The 12,376-nt window shown below is 35.9% G+C and overlaps 1 protein-coding gene and 1 long non-coding RNA gene across 2 annotated transcripts; both read right to left on the reverse strand.

Annotated features, from left to right (window-relative positions):
- Window positions 1-1,349: 1,349 nt before the first annotated feature.
- On the reverse strand, window positions 1,350-6,352 carry LOC103409676 (mitochondrial inner membrane protein OXA1-like). The gene is made up of 9 exons (XM_008348485.4): window positions 5,575-6,352; window positions 4,587-4,677; window positions 4,353-4,400; window positions 3,924-3,982; window positions 3,399-3,474; window positions 3,172-3,303; window positions 2,678-2,785; window positions 2,207-2,261; window positions 1,350-2,041 (listed from the first exon to the last, which is right to left on the reverse strand). Exons 1-9 carry the CDS (start codon window positions 6,045-6,047, stop codon window positions 1,770-1,772), a joined length of 1,314 nt encoding a protein of 437 aa, XP_008346707.1. The 5' UTR covers window positions 6,048-6,352; the 3' UTR covers window positions 1,350-1,769.
- A 3,608-nt stretch (window positions 6,353-9,960) lies between these two features.
- On the reverse strand, window positions 9,961-10,512 carry LOC103409690 (uncharacterized). The gene is made up of 2 exons (XR_011581804.1): window positions 10,300-10,512; window positions 9,961-10,183 (listed from the first exon to the last, which is right to left on the reverse strand). It is a non-coding gene; the product is annotated as an uncharacterized lncRNA (long non-coding RNA).
- Window positions 10,513-12,376: the final 1,864 nt, after the last annotated feature.

Raw genomic sequence — 12,376 nt, forward strand, 5'->3', positions numbered from 1 at the left:
ATCCACTTCTTGCCCTTTCAGCTTTGGAATGAAATAAAAATATATATAAATGAGAAATTACCCTTGGCTTAAATATTTACTTTGTTCAAACAAAATCAAAATCTTAAAAGAGGAAAATAAAAATAATTCCAATTCTGCAGCCAGGCCTGCTGTTGGAAATCAGCGGACAAGATGGAGAGGAGCGCAGCCTTTGCGAGAAATCAGTGGACGGGATGGGCTTGCTGTCCGAATAGAAGACATGGGCTTGCAATCTAAGTGCAGCCTCGACGAGTCTAGCGAAGGTCTCGGTCATGGCGAGCGAGACGACGATGCTAGCCTCGTGAGGGTTGGAGGAAGATTCTCTACCCTCCTAATCTCTCTACCCTTCCATCCCCTTCTATTTGAGCGGTCATGGTTAAGTCACGTCAACATCTTATATTAATTTGTTTATAGAGATAGTAAGACAAAAAACAATGTGTGAGAGGAGGGGATGGAAAAGGATGGGAATATGAGGGTACAGAATCCTCTTGCTACGAGGGTTAGTGCATCAGAGGGAGGAGAGAGGAGAGTATCATATGCTGACATGTTAAGTTTGACTTTTTATGTTAAAATAAGTTTTTAAGTCCAACTGAATAATAATTGTACATGTGTTAAATTCTGAGTGGAAGTATCATATGCTGACGTGGTAATACTGTATTACCTAATAATTTCTCATATATAAATAGTTCGTCTAGTTGAGTTAAGCCTTTACATTATGTTTGGACGAGGAAAATAAACTTAAAATTTAGGTACAAGTTAGAATTTATAAAGTGATATGTACCAATTCCTTTATTTAGATTCATAAGCATAGATATTTAGAATTTCCTTGTGGAAAAAAAAAACCTTGGAATTTAGAACCTCCAATTCCCAAGTTCAAATTCCATGTAAATAGATGTCATTTTTCAATTTTTATGATTGAGAATTTAAAAATAATAAATTTCGTATTCAATTCCATTGTTTTTTTAAATTAACCAAACAAGAAAATTCACAAATTTTAAAAAATAAAATTCTGTCATTTCAATTTCCATCATTTTAAAATTCCTTAATAATTTTAAATTTCTTCATCCAAACATAGTGTATAGGGTGTTTAGGAATGCCATCAACCATGCCCTGAATGCATTGGCATATTACACGAGGTGCGTTTTTCTCAATTTTTTTTTGCGATCGCGTTCAACGCCCTGACGAAGCCACAACTCGCCATTTGTATATCGTCCACCCCGGTAACCAAACTGAAGCAATTGTGAATTCACGATTGACATCGCCACGAAACACTTGAGCAGTGGCTGGCAATCCACAAACTAGTTGAAAATAAACGAAGAACAAACAAAATATAATTATGAACATTATTGTTTTAATAACGAAAAACAAATAAACGAAATTGTCTAAACGGTTACAAAGCTACGTCTTGATTGACTTACTCTCGCATTAAACTCCAAGCTACATTTATAGAGAAACCACCACCAAAAGATCTCTGTAGTTTTATTTTATTTTGTTTCTACAATGCAAGTGGACGTCTTGGGTTCTGCAGAGTATACCATACACAGAACCACCGGCAAAAATACTTCCCACAAAATTCTCAAACTTTCTGAGCAAAAATTACATACTCTGATAGTTTAATCTACCATCATCTCTAATTAAGTGAACCGATGAGTCGCCAATTTAAGGGATATTATATTAAAAGGGTAAAAAGCAATGAAACCTCCCCATCAATGGGGCATGGTAATGGTTGAACTTGTAAAAATCGATACTCACTACCTCTTCTTGTTTCTCTTTCTTCCCTTCACTTGTTTCTCTAAACTTTTAATCCTTTGACTAAGAACTGATGATGACGACGACGATGATGTACTTCGATCTTGAACCTTTGATGCTTCACCAGGTGAGGAGGTTGAGCCACGAGCCCCTTCAGCGACTTGTTTCAGTGTGGATAATAGTGAAAATGCAGGTTGTGATCCTTGAGGGGGAGCAGTATAAGGTGGCGGTTTAGGAATACCCAAGGCCTCCTTAAGCCCAGTATATTTAAGCACTGAAATCAAAATTCAGAATCAGTAAACGGGGAAAAGTGCACCAGAATTTCAGCACAATAAGTTGAGATATTCTTTTAATTTCTGAAGCTGCACAAATAATGTGCACATGACATCAGTGGAAAGCTTCTCTATTGATGAAAAAAGTATAAGGTAAAAGGACTCACCCAGCCCATACGAGAGTGAAAACAAGTTGGATGTAACCCAGTAACAAAATACAGCCTGCACAGTTGACAGACCAAGCACAACATAGTGTCAGCCTGGCTTCAAAGTCTATGATTAGCCTTCGTCATCATGTGACTTCGGTATATAACATAAAAGCTAAACAAATCAACCACATAAAAAGAATTTAAGCACCTTTTTATTGCTGTGCAGGTACTATCATAATTAAATTAATAAATAAGTCTTAAAAGTGGCCTGCACTATGGTCTTTAAAACTACATTCAATCGACCAGGAGACAGGAGACATATACGAGACCTTTATTTAATTGTCTATCGTTAATGACATATATGAAACAACTATTTGACTGTACATCCTGAAATGTAACTATGTGCCTTGATCGATACTGACATCTGCTAACGAAATGACTAGAGATAGCATAGAATGTATCAGAAGCCACTAAAATTAGCAAATATACCTTTGGAAAGCTCATGGTAAATGGAACTGTAAGAACAGCAAGGCCTCTTGAAACATTTTTCATGGTGCCAGCAGCAGGATTTCCCTCCATACCTTCTTGCAGATTGCACTAAAGAGCAAAGCGAAGCAAATAAATTCTTCCATTGGTTTAACTAAGGTTCAGAATCAATCTAATTGCACAAGTACACACACAAGCACCCTAACTTGACAGACTATCAGGGGCAAGGATTGACTAACTGGTCCTTTTCTTTCAAAAATGTTATCCTTTCCCATATATTTAGAATGCCTTTTACCTTCCATGACCAAATTTAAAGAAAGCAAAAGCCTTGGTTTCAGATCTGTCGATCGAAACCTGTCAAAATTCATTCTACTGTAAATAACAAAATGATTTCCAGGTGTTAAGCATGTATATTAAACTATTTCCTCATGGAAGTAACCCTTCTAAAGGAAAGCAACAAAATTTAAACATATTATAAGAAAAAGCAACTGGCTTACCTCCACGGTCAGTAAGAATGTCATGGCTGCCAAAACTGGAAAAACGTACATGGCATCTGGAGTTGTAAGATCAAGAAACCAGTAGGCACCACCAGTTTTAAAGGATGGCACTTTCTCTGCCATGTTACCTATCTGCCAAACAAAAAACAAAGCTATATTGAGACCTCCAAAGACCACAACCAAAATCAAACTTCATCAGTTCGAAGGTGTTAAGAGAAAGATCTTACGGCAAGGAAAAAGCTGATGAATACAGGACCTTGAATCAAAAGTCCCTTCATTGGAGTCAATGGGGTTACACCATATCTGCAAACCCGATATCATAATAAGTAAAATGAAAATTTTCGGGATGATTTGGGAGACATAATGATGGGAAGACAATTAGTACAAAAACAATAGATAATAAGGAACAAGTTTTTATCCCAGTTAACTGCACTGGATCTCATATTTCATTTGTCAAAACATAATATTTGGAAAACCAAAGTAAGGGGGAAGGACACGAAAGAGTTCAAAGCGGCAAACAAAGAATTTGTACATAAATTTCCGATTGGTGCATAAGATTTATGACCAAAAGTCTATTACAGCTTAGACACCTAACGAAAAGGAATCGCCATAACTACCAAGTAATACTTTTTAAAGCTTAATTTTATATACTTCTGTCTTAGCTGAAACATAACTACATGAAAACAGATATAGAAGGCAACAAACAAAGAAATTTCTGTACATTTCTTAGTCTCAAAGAAAAGGCTGCTTACTCCTTAAATAGCTTCTTTGTTTTCTGTTGAAATTCAAGCTGAGCAGAACGATCTGAACCCTGACAAAAGAGTAAAGAGCATGGTTAAACATACTCAAAAGAGTAATTTCTTAGGCTCCTAGACAGCTCACTAACACAATCTATGCCCTGGATGGTGTTCTCTAAATTTGCCTAGAAGAAAGAATCATTTCGTAAAGCGCGCACCATCCTATTACATTCATTGGTCATATGAGCAAGTAGAAGTAGACAAGCACAACAAAATGAGTGTCTATCAAAGAGATTGCTGTAACAAAGGTGACCTTGCTAATTCCACTATATATATATAGGAATGACTTGGGCAGGAGAGGCTAAGGGATGCATTAACATGTATTCACAACAGTTTTGTAAGTTAATAAGTGGTAGCATAATAAGGAAGAACCAGACATCATACCCTGTCTTGCATCTCTTGCTTCAATTCTTCAAGTTGAGGCTTCATGAGCTGCAGAAAGCACAAAAGTCAACAGAAGAACCACCTCCAGGCGAGAAAATGAACACTTACTAAATTATGAGTACAGTCGCTTAAAGCTTGTAAAAAATGACGCACTGAGAGACTATAAGAGGTGGTTAACATGCTTGGTGTGATCGTACAAGTTTAGAAGAAATGCACTAACAACAACAAACTTACAGAGAGTTTTGAGGTTGCTTTAAGTTGATTAATCAAAAGCGGAACCGTGGCAGTCCGAATCAAAATAGTTGTTATCGCTATGGCAGCCCACCTGAAGAGTAATCGACACAATACATATACACACAAACATAATGTAATACACTGCCAAAACCGAACGTACAACTGTGAATTCATACAAAAATAGATTAAGAGACTGCTCTAACTAATCCATTCACATCGTCATTGAGCTCTTCCGTCTTTAACAAGATGTTAACAACAATCAACTAACTTTTACAAACTCAGAGTTATGATCTGCTATCTATGAGGTCTATGGTTTCATCTAGTGAGTTACTCCCTTCACTTTTTTCAATTTCACAAATTTAAATAATTGGTTTAATATCACAACAAATAATTAAAATTGGGTAAACTGCCAATTTAGTCCCTGAATTATCACCTTAGTAAAAATTAGGTCCCTAAACTATTTTTTCAGAAAAATTAGTCCCTGAATTATAAAAATCTGCCAATTACATCCCTAATGTTATATTCGAAGCTACTATATTCAATTTTCCATCAATTTAAGTCACGTTACTTGCATGTGATACACATTGAAGGCTAGATTGGTAGTTTTTCATAAAGAAATAGTGTATGGAGTTAACTTTGGAGGAGAAATTGGTAGTTTTTCATAAAGAAATAGTGTAAGTTAACTTTTAAGGGTAAATTAGACATTAAATTCGCAACATATATGAAATGTTAAGCACTTATAAACAAGAAAATGATGGTATTACATTCTAAAGTGTGTCAAGTGACTCAATTTGACGAAAAATTAGATAAAATAGCTTTGAATATAATAATAGGGATGAAATTAGCAATTTCTAATGAATTTAGGAACTTATTTTACTGAAAAAATAATTCAAGGACCTAATTTTCACTGAGGTGATAATTCAGGGACTAAATTTGCACTTCACCCATTAAAATTTAACAAAAAAGCATACGCAGATAGCTTTCTAACCAATTCAAGCCAGTGTGAACATGCACAGCTTCAATAAAGTACTGCAAGCCCTTAACTGGCAACCACGAATCCGCGGCAGCAACCGCCACCTCGCTCATTGCCGGTACCTGAGAAGTCAAGCCTTCGATCCCAGTGTCGGATAAAACTCCCGATACATCACTCAACAGCTCAACCTTCTCCGAAGCCGACGACATGGATCGAGAGAACGCGAATCCCGAAGTGGACGAAAGCAGAGCATTCGAAATCCTCCTATCCTGAGCGAACCCACCGCCGAAACCCGACACTCTGCTCAAATTGTTTCCGAAAAACCGCTTCTGGCTGAGAAATTGATTCAATATCGGCGAAGCAGATGCGTGCTCGGAAACGACATCTTGCTTGCGGTCGTCGTCGCGGAGGATGTGAGTGACGGACGGATGGTACTGGTGCCGTCGAGCTATACTGCTCGTCGTCGTGAGGCTCCGCCGGTAAGCCATTGACGTATATGAATACCTCTATCCAGCAAGATTTGAAACGAATTAGGGAGAAAAGATGGAATCTTTAAACCCTAATAAAACCCTAATAACGAATTCTCCAGGAAAATGGGATCTTGAATCGAATTGAATTTTTTTATTGGGTTGACCGTTGGAGCGTACGAGAGAGGGGGAGAGAGAAAGGAGAGCGAAAGAGGAGAGGAGGGAGGGAGGGAGGGAGAAAGAGTCCGGGATTTTCTGTTCGAGAGTGGCGGAACTGAGATGAAGCAGAGCACTGGCGGCGCGGGTAGGTTTGTGCCCGCGTTTAAGTTCGTTGGCCTTTTAGTTGTTGAAGGGCACATTAGTCTTTTAATGTTAACATTTTTTTGAAAGGATTTGGAAAAATGACTTCGGAAAATCTTTGAGAGATTTTTTTACATTCACCTAATTACCCCAATGTCACATACAATTATTTCATGATAAGCTATTCTGTTAAAGATTTTTTTTACAAACGGTATCATTAGCGGATTAAATGGTTAGTTAATACTTACTAGGGGAGAGGAGGATCGGTTATGATCGAGTTTCTTCCGAAGTGCACAAACATAATTATTTTCTGCCACTACGATAAAACACTATTTGCTTAGAGACTTGAGTGTGTGCCACTTTGAAATTTGATTTTGAGCAAAAAGAAAAAAAAAACTTGGAAGTGAATTTTTACGGCTAGACTTGTTAGTTTATGCCAATTTGCAATTTGTTTTGCAAGGTGGTTTTGAGACTTCTAAAACCTAATCATCTTAGATTTATATTTAGAGAGATTCTACAAATATATATTCATGTTAATATCTCTCTATTCACATAAAAAGATTAGTCGCTTATTAGAAGATTATCAACTTCCGACCATAGCAAAAGATGTCAACATGTGCATGCAAATTTAGAGTTGGAATTGCAAGTACTATCCCAAGGAAAAATTGTGCCGGCTTTCCCCTTTTTTGCACACACTCAACTTATGCATGTGGTATAATATCCTAATAGATATGGTGTTGGGTTTCTATCCAGACATTCTAGTTTAAAACTTCTTATTGTAATAGTTTGGAACCATTCCACCTCTTAAGACCATCTCAAACCCTTAGGCTAAAACCTAAAATTTTTAATCCAGAAACAATTTTTCTACTTTAACCCTTCTTGCCTAAATTTTTTAGCCTGAGATTATTAAATAATAAATTTAGGCTAATTTTTTTCTTTTAAAGTAATTTAAAAAAAAATTATGTACACTATCATTATTTAATTTTATGAACATTTTAACCAAAAAATATTTAAATTCCGATAAATATTGAAAAATCAATCAATTTGGGTGAATTTTGAGTTAAATAATTTTTTAATTATTTTAGCCATTGGATTTAAATTTGGGCCATTAGATCTTTTTTCTATTGTTAGATTTGATTATATTCAATCTCAACCGTTGGATTCAATAAATCCTGGAAGACATGGCCATGTGGGTGGGGTCTCGTTAGTGGTGCCCACACCATTTTCTGGGCTAAATCTTGGGGAGAATTTGGCTTTTGTTTGGCTTTTAACTTTTAGCCCACACATTTAGCATGGGTTGGGTTGGGTTTGAGGGGAGAATAAAACCTAAAAAATAGCATTTAGCCCAGGGTTGAGTTTGGTCTAATAATAATAAAATTAAAAAAAAGGTAATGATGTTGGAGTTGCAAATATAAGAGTAGATTTTAGGTAATGATGTTGGAGTTGCAAATTAACCTTCTCCCCTTCCTTTCACCTCCCACAAGTAAAACAAGCTGGTATTCATATGATCCACATGTTCCATTATTTTCAAATTGCAATTTCTTTTTCCACACATTTGTTTTACATTTCAAATCTATGTAATTAACCCCATTAATTTCCTTGAACACAACCACATCTATTCAAACATCACCAAACTCTCCTTCTTCTATTTTCAAACCCTGCAAAAGAAAACCAAAATCAGTGTTTCCCTTTCCATATGTAAAAGGAAGGGGAGAAGGTTAATTATAGCAATCGAAAGAGTATTTACTGGGAACAATCGATGTTTCTTGAGATAGGTGGAAGGTTAACACAAACACCACACTTGCTAGGCAGATCAGAAATGAGAGAAAAATCAATAGACCCCATCATATTAGCTGCACCTTTGATGTAGCCACATATAGCCCGCCTATCTTCCCTGCCGTTTGAGTACTTGGTGAGGTATTGCACACCGTTACAGCAAGCCGGAGGCGGCTTTGCCACCCCTGCAGCAGGTGGGAGATGCATGGGGTCAACCGGTTCATAATGTCCGGACAGGAGGGCACAGTGCCCCTGGTTGAAGCAGAAGTCACAAACAAAAGAACAATAGCAATGATCCTAGTTAGACGAGTCATATTTGGGGCTTAATATTGATTAGTTAAGTTGATGTGTTGTGTTAATGCGATGAAAGTTTATTTTCAGATAAATGGGGTGTTTGTTTGTGTGGTTAAAATTTAATTATTGTCATGTAAATGTCAAGAACCATATTGTGGGGGTTTATTGTTAAGAGTTGAGACGAGAAATTTGTATAATACGCAGGAAAAAGGATTTCATGGTTGGGCTGTTGCCTGATCAAATGAAAGTATAAAATTAGATCAAGTATAGACTAATTTTAAGCCAAGTTGTCTAGAGCATGCGCTATACCTTTACACCTACAACTGAATTTCTCTCCTCGTAATTTAGATGAATTTAGTATTCTACATCGCTTATATAAAAAACAATAAAATTTCAATGCGAAATTTAGCAGTTACAAAAGAGGCGGGCCGGCTGTGGTTGCCTCTCTGCGTTTATGTTTTGTTTTTGGTATGTTTGACCAAATTTGAATTCAAGCGTGATTATAGATTCTTTGTGCAGGTTGTATTGTGAATGTTGTGAATATTATTCTATGCATGTTCATAACATGATAAAGTAGATTGTATAACCGTGAAATGAAATTCATGCTTTTACATGCGTTGAGTTTTCTTTGAATTAAAGTAATAAGACGCATTTTCAAAAAGAATTACATGTTATAACAAGATTTTAAAGAAGGTTTTCAAAGAAAGGATTTTCTAAATGCATGTATTGGTTTTAGTCAAATCTTATCACATGGCATGGCATGTACATAGGTTGTAATTTTAGTTTTGTTGACCAATATTTCTTTCGTGGTACGATTGTTTGTTAGCCATTACTAAGTTTTGCTCATTAAAGTTTCCCCTTTGTGTGTTTCAGGCAAGGGATGAAACTAGGCGATGGCGGTTGGCATTGAACAAGCTTTGTGGACCTAATTTCTTCGAGTTAAAGGTATCAGACGTATCGGTAATATTTCAGATATGTTATAATGGTTCAAAATCACACTCCAAGATTACATAATTATGATAAAATTCAAGTTAATGACAAAGAATAACGTGATTGTTACTATAACGAGGTTGGTATTGACATTGTGGATGTTTTGTTACATTGTTAGGGTAGATTTTTGTACTTCAATGTGATATAATTACAAAATTAATATGTTATTATACCAATGACGTGCTAGTACAATATAGATGTATGTTATTACTGGGGAGAGTTATGAACTTACACAACATCGTAATCATGTTACAAAATTATGTCAACATACAAAGTACTCTAAGGTAAGGTTACATTGTAAGTCGTTCAAATTTATACTCCAAAGTTACATAATTATCTTGATGTTATATTTAATTACACCAAATTATTAACATTGGTTTTACTATACTAAGGTTGCTATTTATGGTTTGGATGGTAGGTTATACCGTAATCGTTCATATGCTCCAAGGTTACATAATTATTTAACATTATATTAATTACATCAAATGACGTAGGTATATATTACTATACCAAGATTGCCCTTCGTGGTGTGGACGTTAGATTACACTGTTAATGTATGCATTACAATTTAACGTTCAAATTAAATGGTACTGATACCTTGTTTTTATTAAAATACTCACGGACCCATGAAGGTTGTTTTATTCTTATTACATTTATTTTTCTTTCAAAAGAAAAGAGAAGACAAATTATTCGTTTTACATCCCAATTTTAAGAACACGCTGGAAATTGGAAACACATTTATTCAGTTGCCAAACTCTGGAAGCACCACTCCTTCACCATTAAATCTTCAATCAACCCTGTAATATATAAAGAAACCAGAATCAGTCATTAATTTTTTTTATATATAAGTAAAAAAAAATAAGATTGCATATAGAAGAAAGAGACAGAAATAGAGCCAGAGAGTGATGATTACGTGGAACAATCGGTGTTATTGGAGATGGTTGGAAGGTTGATTAATAGGCCACAGGCTTTAGGGAGAGAAGAAAATTTAGAAAAATTATCAAGAGGCATGTTCATCAAAATAGCTTCAGCCTTGATGCAGTCACATATATTTTGTCGACCTTCCTTATTTCCTGCAGAGTGGCTCAGGTCTAGGACGCCATTACAGCAAACCTTGGCTGGCTTCGCTTCATTTTCGAGTACGTAAGGAAGGCAAGGGGTCAAGTTGTCGAGGACGATAGGGCAGTAGGGTACTTTAGGATGATCATCTCCATCTCCCATGGCTGACCCAGCAACCAGTAATATCATCAGAATGGCTATGATCTTTGCCATTGTTTGGTTAATTAATGCTGTGGAATACCAAAGATGGGAAGGGAGGAGGTCATTTATATATAGGGTTTACGTATGTGTACTTAATTAACATATGTTGTGTTTAATTAACTTGATTATCATGTATTGATGTACGAAACTTGTGTTCCATAATCGTAGGGATTATTGTTAGAATATGTTACTTTTTTTGTTTTGTTTGTTTGGTCGGTGAGAGGGTCCGAAGAGTAGGCATTGGGACCCAAATATATGCAGGAAAATGCTTTCTTCATGTCCGAGCAGTTATAACATTACCAGAGATACAAATGAAAAAGAAGGCAGCCTTTCTTGTATCTCTCATAATTGGTTACAGTTTCATGTTTTAGTATTTATAAGTTGTTGCTTTACAGTTTGGTGATATTTCTTTTAATAAATTGACTCTTTTTGACGGCAAGTTCTTTTAATTTGTGAGTCAAAAGTTAATGTATAAATATATACTTAGTTACTATATGTTATTTGGTTGATTTTAACTGAATTATCATTGCAAGTCTCATGTTCCATAATAGTAGGCTTATTGTTAGGACTTGGGACATTGATGTCTATGTATGCAAGAAAATGCCTCTTTCATGCGCCGGGCTGTTGCTATCACACTCCTCGTGCTCAGAATATATCATTCAAGAATAAAATGATATAAAAAGAACTTCAATGAATAAAATGATAACATTCAAGAATATAACCCTAGAAAGTGAGAAATTGAGGACGGGTAGAGAGAACAAAGAGATTTCTGATTACTGTAGAACATGATTATATAAAGTTTCACCTAATCGTTACAAGTTTATATTCATGAGTAGTGAAGGTTGCTTGTCACAATCACGTTAATTGAATTCTTGGCAAATGTATCATGCATTCATAGTTACAATTGCCTCGTCAACGCTTATGATTTTCATGGAACTTAATGAACTTTAATTGTATCTCTATTATGCATTTATATAGGGGACTTTTAGAGAATGATTTGGGTTGTCGCATGCATTCATCCAATTCAATGAGTAAAGGAAAATCTGAGGGTTAATTTGTGCATCACGGTTAATCTGGGGTGTTGAGCATCATAGTTTATTGAAAAACAATTGGAGATTGATTTGTATGCAAGTGTGTCATGTGTGGAGAAAGACCTTCTAGCTAGCCCATCATCCATCCAAAACAACCAATTTCGTGCAAATCTGTTTAGTTCTAGTTTCTGTTTTGTTTTACTTTATTTTCGTCCAAAACCCAATCCCCCTTTACTTTAGTGTGTCTAATTAGTTAGAATCTGTTTTAGTTTGTGTTTTTAAGTGTTTTGAGTCTATAGAGTCTAGTTAAGTGCTTTTAAGTTTCTTTTTGTAAGTCAGTTTAGTTTAGATTAGCAATCCATCCTAATCCCCGGTCCAGAACGATCCCTACTTATACATATACTACAATTGTCAAAAGATGGTTTAATTTGAGTGCTTAACTTTCATCGCATCAGCGGCTGAAGTGATAAGTCTAAAACAGAAGATTAGAGGGCTCAAACATGAGAATAAACAGTTGCACAGGCTCGCGCATAGCTACAAACATAAAGAGGAAGCTTGACCAGCTGCAGGAATTTGATGGTCAGATTTTACTTGATCATTAGAGGTTTGTGGGTTTGTTCCAAAGGCATTTATTGCCTTCGTCTTCTGGGGCTGTACCGCATAATGTAGCTTCAAATGATCAACCTCTAGTGCCTCCTC

Source organism: Malus domestica, chromosome 06, assembly GCF_042453785.1.
Source record: "Malus domestica chromosome 06, GDT2T_hap1".
In the NCBI taxonomy this organism is placed as follows: Eukaryota; Viridiplantae; Streptophyta; class Magnoliopsida; order Rosales; family Rosaceae; genus Malus; species Malus domestica.

What these genes read in the sequence shown, in the direction of transcription:
- LOC103409676 (XM_008348485.4), bottom strand. Translation starts at nt 6,047, where the DNA reads ATGGCTTACCGGCGGAGCCTCACGACGACGAGCAGTATAGCTCGACGG. An exon ending in AAGCAACCTCAAAACTCTCT is followed by an intron (nt 4,401 to 4,586) that starts GTAAGTTTGTTG and finishes TGCTTTCTGCAG; the next exon opens with CTCATGAAGCCTCAACTTGA. An exon ending in TTCACTCTCGTATGGGCTGG is followed by an intron (nt 2,042 to 2,206) that starts GTGAGTCCTTTT and finishes TTTTGATTTCAG; the next exon opens with TGCTTAAATATACTGGGCTT.